Genomic DNA, 17,808 nt, shown 5'->3' on the forward strand with positions numbered 1-17,808 from the left:
AATAATCCATGATAACGCAACTAAGCTTTCGCTTCTGAAAGTGGCATTACGATTGATCAACAAACAACCGATATCAACAATTTCTTGAACATGGAAGAAGAAAGCGACTGTGTTTCGGTTAAGTTTACTAAAGGTATTTAAAATAAATATAAAATATATTTCTTTTCTTTTTTTGTTTAGTGCGAATGTGAAAATCGTGTTTTATTTCTTTGAAGTAGACAGTTTGTTACAGTCTTGATGATTGTTTTTCTTGTGTTTAAAAGTGTTCCAGATAAAAATAAATATATATATCATTCCCTGTTTGGAAATTTCGATGTCATTTATGTATTAGTAAAAATAAAGTCTTTGAAAAATGTGTCCAATTATAATATTATTGATACAGAAAGTGTTTAATACAACTAATTTATTCCTTGATGCTTCTTTTTATAGATATTGTACCTTTTTGAAAATTCATTTCTTAATTATTCGCAATATTAATAAGCGTTATGGATCAGGTAAAATGATAGCTTTGCCTAAAAAAAAGTTTTATTGTAAATTTTTTTGCAGGTCATTTATGGTTATTTTGTAAAATGACGTAAGAAGCGTGCATGAAGCGCTAAATGATCGTAATGAAAATATTTTTATTAAGTTAAAAATATAAGCACTCTAAGAATTAAAACAATTATAGTGCACCGTTCTGAAATCATTTCTTTTAATATGATTAATAATTTTTCAAAAATTATAATCAATTGTTAATGTAAATGTAAAATGTATAAGTAAAAAAAGAATTAAAGTAAATGCAGGGAACATTCCATGAATTTCTTTTACAATAAATGTGCATAAAAAATGTTTTAAGGGTTGGGGAACTTACAAAAAACGTTTTACTTTGGAGTGATAGTGTTTAGACCAAGAACTGATCTTAAAAAACATTTTTAATGTCAGTTTTTAACACGAAATTTATTCAGTAATTAAGTAAAATTTATTTTCTGTGAAAAATTTGTAAAATATTCTTAATAAAATAATAATTCTTTTTATTTCTTAGTATCCACTTGATTCAAATAAGTCCTGTTTTCAAAATCTTAGTATTTTATTTTGCAATATGAACACTGTTAAAATTTCAGTGTAGTCTTGCATTAGCAACTGTCATATTAATTAATTATCTGTTTTTCCAAAAACTTTCTTTTCTATTTGTATTCAGATGTGCTATAACAGCTTTTTCATTCCATTTATATAATTAATACTAGAATCATTAATAAGCTCTTTATGATTAGAAAAAATGTAATGAATCTATTTTATTTTGCAGATGTTAACCAGGATGAAGCTATTATGGCTCAGGAAAGAGAAATTGAACGAGAAGTATATTAGTTTTGTATACTGAAATTGCTGTGCATTTATTTTTTCTCGTTTTGTGATACACTTATTTTTCTCTACTTTTTTATATGATCTAGTAATTTTAGATGTTGTTGCACCTGTGCTATATTTAAATTCTGTTTCTATGAATTTGTTATATTTCACCTTAAATTATTTATAATTATATGACAATACAGCCTTTTTAATATTTTAGAGGATTTACAAAAGAAAAAAAAAAAAAATTTGTGTTATTAACTAAGTTGTCGAACTAGCTTTTCCTATTTTTTCTCTTTAGTTTAAAAACAGATAATCTATGTTTAAATGCATATTTTCTTAAAATTTCTTAGATAAAATATTCATAAGAGTTTAAAAATTTGATAAAAACAGCTTTTAATTGAAAAGCTAATTTTCAGATATTAATGCTATTGAATCAGATATTTTGAGTGTAAAAGAATCTGTGTGAAACAGACATATATATATTGCTATTTTTTTTATCAGATCAGTCATTATTATAAACAATGAAAAGTCTTATGCATGATATTATTTAATTATCACACACAATTTATTAATTATTCATGCAGTCTTGTATGATGATATCAAAATATTGTTACTAAATTGGTAATTATTTTTAATTCTTTAAAAAATTTTGAAATGTCTGTGAATGAACTTACAATGATTAGAAGTAACGTTCAATTATTTAACTGTATCAAGAATATTAATGTAATATTAGATATTAAGCAAATTCTTTTATGAAAGCTGCATTCTTCTGTATATTTGAATTATGCTGAGTAGAAAACTCAATGAAAATATTAATTTATTAAGATCCCTCCCTTCCCTGATAAAAAAAAGAATACATATTTTCACATGTAATTAACTTTACATGTAATTCACAAACTTTTTTTTAATTCACTTGTTTAGACTTTCCAAGAGTACAGTTTATAAAAATTCTAACAGTATGTTCTTTAATTTCTGTGAGAAAAATACAAAAATAGCAAAATACCCACAATTAACTTTTAGTTACATTGTTAAAAATTGTGACATTTTTCACCTTTACCACCCTTAAATGGAGGAGGCATGGGACTAATATGAGGGAGGAATGAGACGAGGTTAGAGAAAATTAAAATCAACTAATATTGCATTTTTATATCTTTTTCCTTCAATGATTTATGGTTTTGGACATAACAAACAAGAGCTGATTTTGAAATCTTCATTGGTGCTGTCACATTTTGAAAACTTTTATTTTATCTTACACTCATTTTCACTGACTGCAATATGTTATTATTTTTTTCTTTCTGGATACTTTTTCTTCCATATTCGTGGCATCTTTATTTTAAAAAAAATATAAAATTAGTTATTCTTTTTAATTTAGAGTGAAAAAAACTTCAGTAATAACTTTCATAACTTAGCTCCATTTTTTTTCCTTACTTAATATTTATTATATTGTTTATTACTTTATTATATTTACAGCAGAATTTTAATTAACTGAAATTAAGTAATAAAGTGATTTTAGGTAGAAAATTATTTTTTTTTGTGAGAAATGATATAGAATAATCTACAGAATATATTATATTTTATATGATAGATTTATTAGCAAAAATAAAGAATAATGAGACATGTTTAGAGACATTGGTGCTCTTAAGCAAATTTTTGAAAACGAGTGAAATTTTACCTTATGCTTTTTGTTTTAGTTAATGGAACCTCAGCTTTTTTATTATTGTATATTATTATTTTATATTATATAACATCCATAATGCTACTAATTTATTTAAAATCATCTTACTATTGCATTGTAACACCCCAACAACTAATTTTATTCAACAATATTAAGAAAAATTAAAAACTTTAATCATTAGCATATTTAGCTATTTAGAAAAGGTATTGAAATGTAATTGAGCATGTCTCATTCTTCCCACTGCAGAATTTTTATTTAAAAATGCATATCATATTAAGTAAAAATATGCATATCATATAAAGCATAATATAAAGTCATATAATGTATACTACATTTAAGCTTAATTTGACTGTTAGTTTATAAATACTATATCTTTGAATTTATTGTACATTTAAAATATTTTTATTTTACAAATAATAAGACTGAAGAAAATCATTGGAAAAATAAGAATTTGTAAAAATAATAAAAATCAAGTTTTCTATTTTAAACACAAATAATATTATAGCTGATATAATAATTAAATTCAAGCAAGGAGATATAACTGCTCTATATAATAGAGAAAGATTTTGATCTTTTATTTAGACATAAATGCAGCTGTCCCATTCCTCCCAACTCTCCCCCATGGTTTAAACTTGAAATGTTTCCTTGTGTACTCAGTGCTTATTAATATCATCCTATGTTGCTGTGATAACTAATTTTAAAACTGCATTAAAAAGAGTACTATATATGTTAGTTGTTCACCAAAGAAATTTTTTTAAAAAATGCTCATTTGAGAATAACTTTAAATGTAAATTCTAGAAATGTTTACAAACATTTATAAAATTTTGTAAATGTTTTAAAATTATCAAAATATTATACTATACAATATTTAATTATCAGATTTATCTTTGACATCTCTTTAAAATGCTTTTTATTATTTTTCAGATTGCTGAAACAAACCCTCTTATTGGACCGAAATGTGACTTAGCATTATTACAAAAAGAATATGCAGAAGATGATCTCGTCTATCAGCAAAAAGTCAATGTAAATTAAGCCTTTCTTTCTATTTAATTATTATACATATGCTAGTAACTTTAAAGAAAAATTAAGTATTTCTCTTAATAATTTCGTTATGGCAGTCTGCTCCATTGGAGTAACGCCACCAAACGGGCTGCCGGAGTAATGCCATTAAACAAAGCACTGCTCTGCAAAGTGTGCATACTGTGCATCGGTAAACTGGTGTCCTTACTTAAGTCTTTCAATGCTACTTTATCATTTTCCTCATTGTACTCTTCATTAAATGTTACATAATGACATGTTTGTCAACTTTGCAATTATTATAAATAAAAATACAGTTTAGGGCAATTAATATTTCAAATTAAAGTTTCAAGTAATTTAATTCACAATGATAAATTGTAAAGCATGAATCTACACACAAATCCACGTTACTGCCGTTACATCCATAATTAGATTCATGTCGTTTGTCATTTGCACTGTAAACGACTCACCGTCTACTTCTTACGTTTTTTCTGCTAATTTATAAATCAAATGAAAATGTATTTTTGTTGATCTTAGTGGATAATTATTTCTTGTTCGAAGATGATGATGACTTATATTTTGGTGATACTTTCCGAGTATTTTCCTAGTTAAATTTTGCCATTGATATTATTTCTTTGTCATGGATAAAGGCAATTAGCATTACACATGCAAATGTCCAACAAATGAAAAAAAAATTGTGGTACCATTTTAAGGATTTGAGTGTGGGATTCACCGTGCTGATAACCATGTTTGCTTTATTTGCTGCACCCATTGAGTTATTATAATTCAATACGTATACAGATTTCTGTATAACTCTTTCTCCTCTAGGCCTGATTATTGTTTTAAATTCTTGCATATGCATGGTAGACACCGTATATACTTCTTTTTTAACCATCCACTTTGTGACTAATAAATTATTGGATGATTGAAACGCTGCCTCTCCTCTTTTTGACTATTCATCAATTTTTGGCATTCCTTTTTCTAACCATCCCACATGCATTTGTGCAATTATTATATAGAAAATTAAATAAAGCTGAATTCGAATATCAATTGTCCACATATAGTGTATAACCCTTTCCTAGATAAGGCTTCATAAGGGCTTCAATTATTGTTCCAGATATTCCAATATCCTGATTATCACTATGGACCAAGGTAGATAATCCATCATAAACAATTAAATTTTGAACTAATCCTGGCTGACAATTGTTGAGAATAAAAGATTTTACATCAAAACTATTTCTTTTGAAATGCTTGACTAATTTCTTTTCGTAATATATCAGTGACATTCAATTTTTTTGTACAAACGATCATTTGTAGAACCAACATCATTGGGGAAACATAGCATCTATAATAATTTGAAATAGTGGTCTTTGGTCATTACTTCTACATAAATATTGCTATGCAGAAGTTTGACTTTACTCCAAAACTCTATTAATGTGAACTTTTTGTTGCATATCATTGAAAATGACATAGCAAAAAAAAAAAAAAAAAAAAAAGTATAGTTCTGCTAGTACTGTTCCTTCTAACTTGTTTATGTTGTTATTGAGACCAATATTAATTTATTTCACTTGCAGTTAATTCTACAATCTCTTCAGTGATGAAAAGCTGAAAGTATTCTAATATTTTGATTGATCTGTTTCCTTTAATTCCTGAATCTCCTGGCACAAACTTAAGTATTTTAGGGACAAATTTTTTTGATGTCCATTTTTCACAGTGACTGTCATTTGCTTCAATCTTCTCTGCTTCTGATTCAGAATCACTACTCTTTTTGCATAGTGTAAAATTATTTTGATTTTCAATATCTGAATCGTTTTCTGAATCAATCAATCCATTAGAGAATAGAACTTTTTGTGACCTTCACTGCAACAGTCTGACTAGGGGGATGCAAAAAGGTTTAATAAAACAAACAAAGCACCAAATAAAATTTTCAACTAAATGTTATGAACCTTGAAAAATTTATTGCTATTATCCAATTTCTTGTAATGCTTCAAGTAAGATTTCTTATTATATTATAATTTTTTGGCAAATCCTTCACTCCTGAATAGAACACACAGAAGAAACTTGTTTGAATGTACAGAATATATTATGTATGCTCAAAATATACTTTTAGTGGTATTAACTTAATGCAGGTAAATGGAAATGCACATTGCACAGTGGTTGAATATTAGTCACTGATTGCTTGAAAAAGATTGGAGCATGATTCTTGTCCTGATTGCTTCTAAACCAATGCATGTTTTTTTTTTTTTTTGGGGGGGGGAGTAAAACAAATTAAGAACAAACCAAACAATGATCATAGCTGGTCAGTGATCAAGCAGTATCGCAATGACGTTGGTTACAGCCTGTGCTTGTACTCCCGGATCATCATGTAAATGCTCTCTATTGCTGGTGCTCATACGCACAGGTGATCAAGTGTATGCCATCTATATCCAGTGCTCATACACACAGGTGATTGCATGGATTAAGGAGGTGTTAAAGTTTTATTGAATATATTTACTTTGTCTGATGATTTTATTTGCTTTAATATTGAATTTATCTTTTTCTTCAATTGAAAACATGATAAGTGCTCTTTTAATGTGGTTCTTCTTATCAAGATAGCTAATAGTGTTTTTATTTATTAATTTGTGAAACTACATTTCCATGCTTATACTGCATAATTTCTTTCTTTTATAATAGTGATTTTATTTTCTAGGTGTATCAAAAGTCTACATATGATTTCAAAATTCTATTTCTAAAAAGAAAATACATATCTACTTGATACTCATATAATTTCTCCCAAATTGCTTGATGATTATCTGACCTTTCTTCACTTTTGGCAGCTGTGATTTGAGTTGTCCACAATTACTATTCAAGGTGATTCACCAAATAGTTCTTAACACCCCAAATTATAATAATTTAAATCAGGAAAAGGAAGTCATTATGATTATGGGGAGGGGTCAAATCTTTTGCTCATATATATTCAATTCATCAATTACCAAAGATTGATAAAAGTTACAAAGCTTAATAAACTTTCCAGATATAATTGTGAGGTCTAGTGGTAGTGAAATAAAATTTGATCATCCCAATAGTGTACAAATTATTAACATAACACTGTTGTGTAGCTATACCTTTATGAAATCAGATGAAGACTTTTAACACACCTGTATTTTGCCAAATAAGGTGCATAAATAAATTGCACTTCTCTATTCTCTTTTATACAGGACCTAAGGAACAAATATAGTTACGTTCGAAAAATGCGACCTGATGGCAACTGTTTTTTCAGAGCTTTCACCTTTGCCTACCTAGAAAGTTTACTTACTGATAAGCAAGAGTATAAAAGGTTAATAAAAATAGATAATTTGATATTGTTTTGAAGTCAATTAAAGTGATGATTTGAAATACATTTTTATCATATTTGATTTTTATATCCCATTTTTTGCTGTTAATAATTATGAATTCCTGTGGCTACCTTAATTAGAAATGTTATTATTATTTCAAGGTTTAAAGAAATAGCCTCTAGAACCAAAGATGATTTAGTTGCACTAGGTTTCTCTCAGTTTACAATAGAAGACTTCCATGACACAGTAAGTTAACTATATCATTTTATTTATGTACATGAACCATGACTAAATTAATTAGCATTTATTTGGAAATTTGTTAATTAGAATTTTGAAACTTTAATTTTGATAACATTTTATTTCGTTCAATTAAAAAGCTGAAGTGGCTTCAGACAAATTTTAAAATTGTAAAGCATTTTATTTTTAAAAGATTTGAGAAATAATATGAAATGATTACATATTTAGTTATTATAATATTAAGTAGTGGCATGAAAGTAAAATTTTCTATATGCATATTTTTTTGTAACTTTAATGCTTTTCAGTGCTGTTTAATGTTTCTGAATGTTTTGAAAATTGAATTTTTATATTTAAGCAAATTCTAGCTATTTAATCAGGGGAAAAAATAATAATAGTGAAAATCAGTCATAGGAGACTAAAATACACAATTTCAAAGAACTCGGGTAATTGGAAGATTTTTTTTCTTTGTGTTTAAAATAACTATTTAGCATTTGGTATTTTCATTTAAATCATATATAGTTAAACAAGTCTGTAACCATAAATAAGATTGTTAACAATTTTTTAGCAGAATATGACACACATATCTGACTGATTCATTCTTATTAATAAAGGCTTATTTTGTAATGCTACAAGGATAGATTTTTGTAAGTAAAACAATCTCATGGCATAAAATTTTGAAGAAAAAGTCAAATGTTGGCTAATTACTGCATAACAATATTTGCTACATTACTTATTCTTGTTATTTTCAAAATGCTGATATATATTGAACTACACTTGATGATTCACTCAAATATGATAATTCTTATAAATATAGTATAGATCCATAAGTTGAGATCATTAATCAGCATAATGGTAAAGAAAACATTTTGAATTTTAGAGAAGAGAGGCCAAAAACTGTTCTTGAGAGACAATAAATGTCATGATTTGAAATGATCTGATTGCTATATTCTGAGCAATTAAACTTTGTTTTAAATGTTTATTTATTTTATAGTAACTATTATTCAATATTGTAATGATAAAAATAATTATTTATTCTTGCAGTTCATGGATGTTCTGGGGAAAATAGAGCAAGGGATGGCAGTAGAAGATTTGCTTGCGATCTTCAATGATCAAGGGAGCTCTGATTATATAGTTGTTTACATGAGGTTGTTTTCAGTTTTGCATCTCATTTTATGTCTTTTATTTCCTGTCATAAAAATTTATTTCGTATTTAATAGATTTTAAATATATTGCACGTTGATTATATAATAAAGCATCATTTATACATCTATAAGAGACTGTGAAATAGCATATAAATGTGAATACTTATAACCAGTACTTTAATAAACAACTTTGATATTACTACAAATTTAATGGTATTCATGAAAATTCATTTAAAATAATAATTATATGTAGTATATTGCTGCATAGTATTAAAAACAATTAAATTTAAAACTTAGCATTCATCATAAATATAAATAAAATAAACCTTTATTGTTTATTTTGTGCACTAATTATGAATTTTTTATGATTTAAATGCATGTATATAGCTTTTTAATTAAAACAGAGTTGCTGTGCCAGGAGAAAAAAAGGAAAAACTGAAAAAACATAAGGAACTAAAAAATGGGCTGAAAAAAAAGGGGGGGGGGAGATTTAAAAATTTTGATAAAAACCCAAAAAATAGTTCCCCCCCCCCCATCTAAAAAATACCGATCTCTAAAGACTGCTAGAATAAAAGATCATAGTTATCGCCTCAAAAATGGAACAACAGCAATTGTGATTGTGTAATGTGGAAACTCGCACCTTTTCTACTCTTTCCCCTTTTTTTTCTGTATATATCAGTCCAGTTTTGATTTGTGAGACAGTTCTTTTTCAATAAGATTCCAGAAACTGTAGCTAATGAGCATGCGTGAGACTTCTATAACTGTGCGAAAGATGAGAATACGTTTTTCTGGTTTGAATAGCAGCATTCAATTTATGGACACATCGTAGTGGTATTTAGTCACTCACACGTGAGTTTACTGAATGGTTTGTTTATGATGTGAGAAATTGTGAGCTTATTCAAAGTAGATTAGAGGATTTTAAAACTATAAACTGTTCAAAATCTGTATTTATTACGAATTGGACAGATGAAAATTGTGCAGAAATTGTGAGCTTATTCACAGTAGATTAGAGGATTTTAAAACTATAAACTGTTCAAAATCTGTATTTATTACAAATTGGGCCGATGAAAAAAAAAAAAAATCCTTATATTGTTGAAAGGGTTTGAGAAGTCCTGAAAAATCCATTTGTTGCATTCTTCTCACTTTGTAAAAAAATAATAAGCCTAAGTAATATGGAAAAATAGGCAATTAATAGTCATGCAAAAAAAAAAAAAAAAGTGAAACAAAATTGCATGTCAGTTTTAAATAGTCAAAATTAGAGTTTGTATCTAAAAGAATGAAGTAGAAGGTGATATGTCAAGTAAAAAATAAATCGATTTCAAACTTTTTGGTTCAAGAACAATCATTTAAATCTGAATTTTTATGGGCATTAAAACTTTTTGCATCACATGCATCCTTTAATGCATTCAATGATATGTTGGAAGTATTTTCAAATATGTTCACTGAAAGTGAAATTGCTTAAAATGTGTATGTTAGGCCGTACAAAAATGTTGTGCCTTATTTTTTAAAGATTAGCACCATGAAACTGATAGCTGAAAAATTTGTAGAAATTGATGCCCATCTACATGAATTGGCAAAATTGAATAAATAAAAAAAAGTCATTTTATGTTGTAATGCTTTTTTTTGTTATCATTAAAAGATTAGTATCATGATTAAAAAATAAATATTTTATGAAAAATATTTTGGGGCAATTATTTTTAATGTTATATTTTTCAGAATATTTGTTTTTACTTATGATGAATCTTATATTAAAAATATTTTGAATTTTAATAGGATTTTTCATGATATATATTTAAATATTCTTCTAGGTTTCTGTCTAGACTATTTTTTTTTCTTTATAGGTTGATTACTTCAGGGTATCTACAGAAAGAGGAAGCTTTCTTTAGCAATTTCATTGAAGGAGGTCGCTCAGTCAAAGAGTTTTGTCATCAGGTGAATAAACTTTTTGTTCTTTAAACATAATTTGTCTTAATTCATCTCTATTACTAATAAAGGAGAATGAGTGTGTCTTTCAACATTTTCTAGGACAGATCATTTAATTTTCTGTCCTACTGTAACTACTTTCATTTTAGCAAAACCAAATTTATCACAAATATACTTTGATGAGCGGAAATAGCACTTTTACCTAGGAGCTCACTACACTCACCTAGGAGCACTTTTTTTCTTTTTTAGCTTTTTATTAAAATTTTATGAGGTTTTCCATAACAACATATCGCATTATTGCACAAAAAATGTTAATCTATACATATAGTTAAATACAATTATAGAAAATATTATTGACCAACACTGATTTATACATTATTTTAAATTTAAAAAACTGTACCTTTCAGGATACTAATTTCATTAATGCACAATTGTTCCTCAAATTTTGGCAATTTTTAATGTACATATATAAACACAGTTTTTCAGATGAATGGCCGGAAAGAAGAAACTTTTTACATTTTAATTTCATTTCATCCTGGGAGGCATAATTTGTACAAGGAAGAAAAATTGATTTTCAAAAATCTGCTCACATCACGAGCAAAATTTTTTTACTTTAGTATTTATTACAAGATACTGATAGGGAATTTGTTGACATGCTGACTTAGAAAAGCAAATCATAGATATCTTTGAAAACATCTGCGTAAGCACCAGAGATCCCTTCACTTGTGGCAGGGGAAAACAAGGAAAGGAATTTTTAAAGCATGTATTGTTAATAAGTGAATAAAAAAAGTTGGATTTTTATCAGTTAATAAGAGAAAATTTTAGAATAAAATATTAGAATCAATTTTAGATTTAAAAAAAAAAACAGGAAATTAATTAAGAAATATATTTGTGTATTTTTCAACTTAAAATTTCACTGTAAGAAAATTCTGTTTTCCTTTTTCCATTGAATATTTAATCATATGATTTTCTTCCATTGTTCAAAAATGTGAAAGAAGATTTTTCTTATAATTTATGTGAGGATTCTGAAAGTGAAATTGCATTCCAGCAAAAGGCAGTGATTATGGAATAGATCATTCAGACTAATTTTTTTAAAGGATACTATGATATTATAGGATTTGATTTCATCAAGAATGTTCATGTGCACAATAAACAGAGCGCCTATGAAACTATTTAAATAATTACACTTTAATGCCTGTCTCAGTTTTGATGCTTAGGATGTTAAGTGATTTATGAGTATCATGTGTGAAATTTAATTGATATTCAATGTAACCAATATTCCCAGTGAATCAACTGGTTGCTAAAAGTAACTATTTTATAATAAGACTAGATTAAATATCTATGGAGATTTAAATAAAAATTATATTTTAGGTTTTTATGATTTTACTTATTTTTATATTTAAGTCTAATAATTTAGAAAAAATCAGTGGAAATTGCTTGATTATCTATTGAATTGATTTATCCCATTAATCTTTATAGCAGAGCTAAGCAAAATCAGATTCCTTTTCAAAAACACAATTTTAATTAAGAAACAGGAAAGTACTTCTTTCTCTATTTATTTTATTTGAAAATAAGAGCTTAGCTCTGTTTAGGCTGCATACAATGTTTCCTATTTTTATTTTTCCTCCTTAGCAGTTTATCTGTCAGCCCCATTTGTCAAATACAACAGGACAAAGGTGTAGTGACTTACTATACCATCTATATGGAGAGAAAAAATTGCTTTAAATCAAATTTTTAAAATTATTTCATTAGCTAAAAAAATAAAAAGATTTTGTAATTTTTGTCTAATATTCATATGCAAACATTATGCTTATAATCTTTTATGGTATAAGTTAAACCAGTTATGTCAATAGTATTTGTTTATACTTGTTTATTTTGGATGATAATACCACATTTGATTTTTATTCTTATATATATTTAAAGAGCTTTGTTGTTAAATAATCTTCTTTGACTTACAATAAAAAAAAACCTATTTTAGACCATTTAGATACTTTTTTTTAAAGACTTGCTGAGCTATAAATGTCCTTAGGAAAAGTTTTTATGTGATAGAATAATTCTTATTCTATAAAAATTAATGACACATCTATTCTTATGAATAAAATATACGAAATTCTTTATAATAGTAGCAGAAATGTCAGTATTTTTTAGACAAGGAAATTTATTCATGGAATAAAAATTCCTTAGAGAATATCAATTTCTTCCCAACATATTTTTTGTCGAGACTGTTTGGGTTCACTGAATTTTAGTTTATAGGAAGTTTTCAAAGATTCTGACGTTAATCTCTGGTGACAACCCAGATTTTAAATGCTGATGTATTTTAAATTATTTCATCATGAAATAATAGAGAATGTTAATTTGATTATTGCAGACTTCAAAATTTTTAGTTTCCATTTCAAGATGTGATTTCTTTTAAAGACTATTCTATAAAACTGATCCTATTAAAAAAATTCAGTCGGTATATAAAAATTTATTAACTTGACTAATTAAGAGAAAACTTTTTTATGGAATTTGTTTAAGACTTTTTAAATGCCCTCAGAATAATCTGCATCTTTAAAGAGCTGGAACAATATAACTTGAATTAACTGCATTAAATTGAAAACTGAATTTAATGAACATTGAATAATTTGTAGAAATAGAAGTCTTTGCCAACTCTGCAAGAAATTAGTACAATTTTTAAGATAGGTCTCTTGGAAGTTACATATATATTTTATGTTAATATTAGAAAGGAACTATGCTTAACTGATTGGCAGAAAAATCATTGCATTTAATTATGAATATTTGAATTAAGAAATAATTTAATTTTTCATAATATGAATTTATGTTTTTATTTATCAATAAATATTTAATTAACTTTATTTATAAAAAGAGTGATAATACAGTCTTTAAAAAAAAGATGCAAAAATACAATGCAAATTAATCTTGAAACAGCATGTTAATATTTTTTAGTATCTTGAGGGGGAAAAAAATTTAGCAAATTGTAATTTCTGAAATTTACCATCAGGATATTTATGATATGTGTATCTAAGAAAAATGAAAATAAATAATAGTTTAAATTTGCAAGAAGATGTGTTTTCAAAGTAAACTTAATTTTTAAATATTAAATTATTTATCATTATTATTTCTTTTCAGGAAGTGGAACCCATGTACAAAGAGAGTGACCATATTCATGTGATAGCATTGACATTAGCTTTGGGTGTTGGAGTACGTGTCCAATATATGGACCGTGGGGAGGGAGGACAAGTCAATAATCATGATTTCCCAGAAGACAAGACACCTAGAATTCATCTATTGTATCGTCCAGGACATTATGATATTTTATACTAATTTCAGTAGGATGAGCATGATGAACTGAACATAAGATATGTGATGCATTCCTTCTGTTAATGTGTTCATATTTATGTACAATTAAAAATGAATCCACTTAGCATTTCTAAATGGTTGCCTTAAATGTATCTGGAAGCTAAATTTTTCTTTTTCTAAAATTATAGTTGACTTTTATGTTCCATCCGTTGTCTCTTTTCTACTTATCGAGATAAAAAAATTATTATTTTCAAAATTTATTTTGTAAATTTGCCAAAAATCATTGCTAGCTGTGAAAATCATTTTCAAAAGTTTGTTTATGATGCATAAATGAAATCAATTGTTTATGAATTTAGTTAATAATTAAGTGAAGAATAAAAAGGGCCAGAGAAACTGTTATCTTTATTATAGAGAAAGAAATAAAGACAATTCTTCCATGAGAAATAAAAGATACTGTATCCAAAGATAGAATTTCATGATATATTGAAGGAAATAACGTTACTCATTTGTTAAAAAATATTCAATTAAAAATAAACTAGAAAGAGAATTTTCAGCTTTTTCAATGCATCATTTATCATTAAAAAAATGTATTAATGATAAACAAACATTATCTAGTTTGTTATATTTAAAACAGCCACTGAATAGAATTTTAAATTATTCTTTCTATATGGTGGTAAATATGAATTTGCATTAGCCAGTTAAAGATTTCAGTAAGATTACACATGTACAAAGGCTGTGCAGCAGCAAGTACGTGTTCTGTCACAACAAGCATTTGTTCTAAAAGAGTGGACAATAGCATGTCCAATCTTCTTTCTGCACATGTGTGATCTTACTGGAATCTTATAACTGGTTTAATGTTAACGCCACTTAACTTATTAAAAATTCTCTTAATTAGCATCTTACATCATTTGAAACTTGCCAAATTGTCTTAAATTTATACTTCTGAAAGTATAGACAAGTACAAATTTAGAATTTTAGTTTGCTTTTACATAAGGATAAGATGTTTTTTTTTATTAGAAAGCAAACAAAGAAAAAGAATTCCACATAAAGATATTGCTTTTCTTTAGAATATTTGTATTTTCTTTATTTATCTTCTCCTTTAATATTTGTGTGAAATTAAGTTTTAAAAGCGTGTAAAGTCTTAAAACATTTGTTCTCAATTTTAAGTTTACCCTTTTTTCTCAATCATGAAAAAAAATCTAAATTTTTTATATGCAATATTCATTTTTAGTCCAAGAGAAAGAAAATGTTGAACCATAAGAATATTTATTTCCATATTTTTAGCTTTGGACAGATTTTCAGTGCACTTTTATGAAAATTTAATATCCGCACAAATAGTCTCATGCTTAAAAAAAAAGTAATTTTCTTCACAATAAATAAATAATTTAATTACTTTTTATAAAAGTAATATTTTATCAATAATAAATCCATCTTGCAAATTATATCTAATAACATTTGATATATGAAACCTATTTATGCAACATGTGTTTCCAGGATTGTTGTCAACACGGAATGGACATTATTGCTAATATTTTCTTTTAGTAATTTTTCTTTTGTATTTGTTTAAAATTCCCTTGCATTTGATAAAATGATCTATAATTTTAAAGTAATACTAAGCACAAGAAGTTAATTTGTTTGATAAATTATATTTACACATCTTTCTTTTCCCAAATTTTAAAAAAGAAAAGGGCTAAACTTTTTGATATATATGAAACTGATTGCATAAAAATTTACAAAATTCATTCAAGATTTTTTTTTAAATTTATACATCGAAAACAATTTTTTTTTTATGTAATAAAAAAATTGATAAGATCCAATTCTTACTTTGTTTTGTAAGTTATGGGTTAAGTATCAGCCAAATTGCAGATGATTATTTTACTATAGTTTACTAAAAGTTAATACAATATTATATCACTGAATGTTTTTGTTTTTATTTTGTTGCAGTGATTTCATTTTTTTTTTATAAATAAATTTTTTTTTCTGTTAATAAAATTTTGTTTAGTTTTGTATGTTGATGGATAGATGAGAAGCTACAGGTTGGCTAAAAGTTGATTTAGATAGGCATGCATCTTCTAGTGTTGGTTAATAAATTTGCAAGAAGGGGTGAAAAAAGGAAGTGTTCTTGTAATTGAAGTTTACCTGCAATTGAATAAGCGCAAATTTTTTTTCTGAGCATTAAATTTTATCTTACATTGATTTTAGTTAAAAGAGTAGAACAATTTTTTGCATACAGTTGAGGAACATATTATGCAATAATTAAAGAAAATAAAGTGGCATTGTTCTAAGAATATTAGATGCATATGAAAAAAGTAAGGGAAATTTCTTTAAAAACCTGGGAAAATCATTTGTAGGGAAAAAAGAAGTCAACTAGCTAATAATATCAAATTTATTTCTCATTTTATGTTATGATTAAGATAATGCGTGATCTTGTTTTGATGATGAATAAGATAATTATGACCCTGTTTACAATTGTAAATAAATAGTTGTAATTGTATACAGGGTCTTGAGTTGCCTTAACTTGCTTCACTAAGCAGTCAACATTTTCATATAAATATTTTGTTAGTGAAAGTTAATTTTCAGATTGTGGCCTTTTCGAGTTTCATATAAACATATGTTAATCACTATAGTTTGGTTTGTGGAAATTTTTTTATTCAAATGTGGTGCGTTTCCTTTCAGTCCTTTTATTTTTATGACTATAACTTAAATGATATGAAGAAATTGTCGTTTCTAAAAATCTGTCACTTTATGCTTTTGTTTGAGTTTGTTTTGGACTAACAATGTTGTTTGTAAAATTATTGAGTTTTGAATACTGGCTGTATTTTTGAATTTTAGATTCAAAGTAACTGTTCTAACATGAGTGTTTTTTAAGTACATTGTAAGATATTATATAAATTGTGGTGCATGTTCTCTAACATTGTAATAAATTAAGCTCATCATTATTGATGTTCTGTCAACATTTTTATTCTCTTTGTCTCTATAAAAGTCAATACAAAATCAAGATATAAACTGTTCTCTGAATGCAAGTAATTTTAGCAAGTCCTAAATTTATGTATAAAAGGCATCCTTTCAAATTTGGGCCATAAAAGTGTATTTGAAATGAGTGTTTTTGTTTGTTACCTCAAAGTTTTATATATAAAATGCGTGCAGTTTTGCTGACACTGACAATTATGATTTAGGAGTGCTTTATAAGAAAAGCCCTCTTTAATTGTGTAAATAAATCATTCTATTGTCTTTTTAAATATTATAAATATTGTTTTTTTGAAAAACGTGTTTTAATCCTGTTAATATTCCGATTAATCATTTGATTATCTAAACAAATAATTTAAAAAGAAATTAATTATTTGAAAGCCCTCTGCTCACTGAAAGTTATTTATAATATTGGACTTCCTCTCTGTTAATGGGTGAAATAATACCAGGTTAAGTCTTTTAAGACAAAGCAAATGGCAGATCACCTTTTCCTTTTAAAATATCCAAAACCAAACATTTTTATAAATATGAATTTTAATTTTTCATGCATGTATTTTTCATACATGTTTTATATATTTTGTAGCAAATTTTAATAAACTGAAATGGTAAAAAGGTTAATTGCAGATCACCTTCAAAAGATGTGATTTCAGAATCTTGGATATAAAAAAAAATGCACAACTGAAATTTAAAAGTTGCATTTTTTTACTATTTTAAGCAAAATATTAATAAATAAATAAACATTTCTTAATGCATTCTAAATAATATTCAATAAAAGGATCAGGCATTTTCTAAAAATATAAAGCTCCACAGTTTTTAAAATATATGTGTTAATAAGGAAATGATTTTCTGAAGTTCTATAAATTTAAACAATAGTTGATTTTTATATAAATAAGTTTAATTGCATGGG

The 17,808-nt window shown here is 26.2% G+C and overlaps 1 protein-coding gene across 1 annotated transcript; it reads left to right on the plus strand.

Moving 5' to 3' along the window:
• Positions 1 to 40: 40 nt before the first annotated feature.
• On the plus strand, positions 41 to 17,099 carry LOC129984089 (ubiquitin thioesterase OTUB1-like). Its single transcript, XM_056093867.1, has 8 exons — positions 41 to 133; positions 1,283 to 1,335; positions 3,926 to 4,024; positions 7,216 to 7,334; positions 7,494 to 7,578; positions 8,611 to 8,714; positions 10,553 to 10,643; positions 13,764 to 17,099. The coding sequence occupies exons 1-8, from the start codon at positions 91 to 93 to the stop codon at positions 13,956 to 13,958; spliced, it is 789 nt and encodes a 262-aa protein (XP_055949842.1). The 5' UTR covers positions 41 to 90; the 3' UTR covers positions 13,959 to 17,099.
• The last annotated feature ends 709 nt before the right edge of the window (positions 17,100 to 17,808 follow it).

The sequence above is a fragment of the Argiope bruennichi genome, chromosome 9 (genome assembly GCF_947563725.1).
Source record: "Argiope bruennichi chromosome 9, qqArgBrue1.1, whole genome shotgun sequence".
Lineage (NCBI taxonomy): Eukaryota > Metazoa > Arthropoda > Arachnida > Araneae > Araneidae > Argiope > Argiope bruennichi.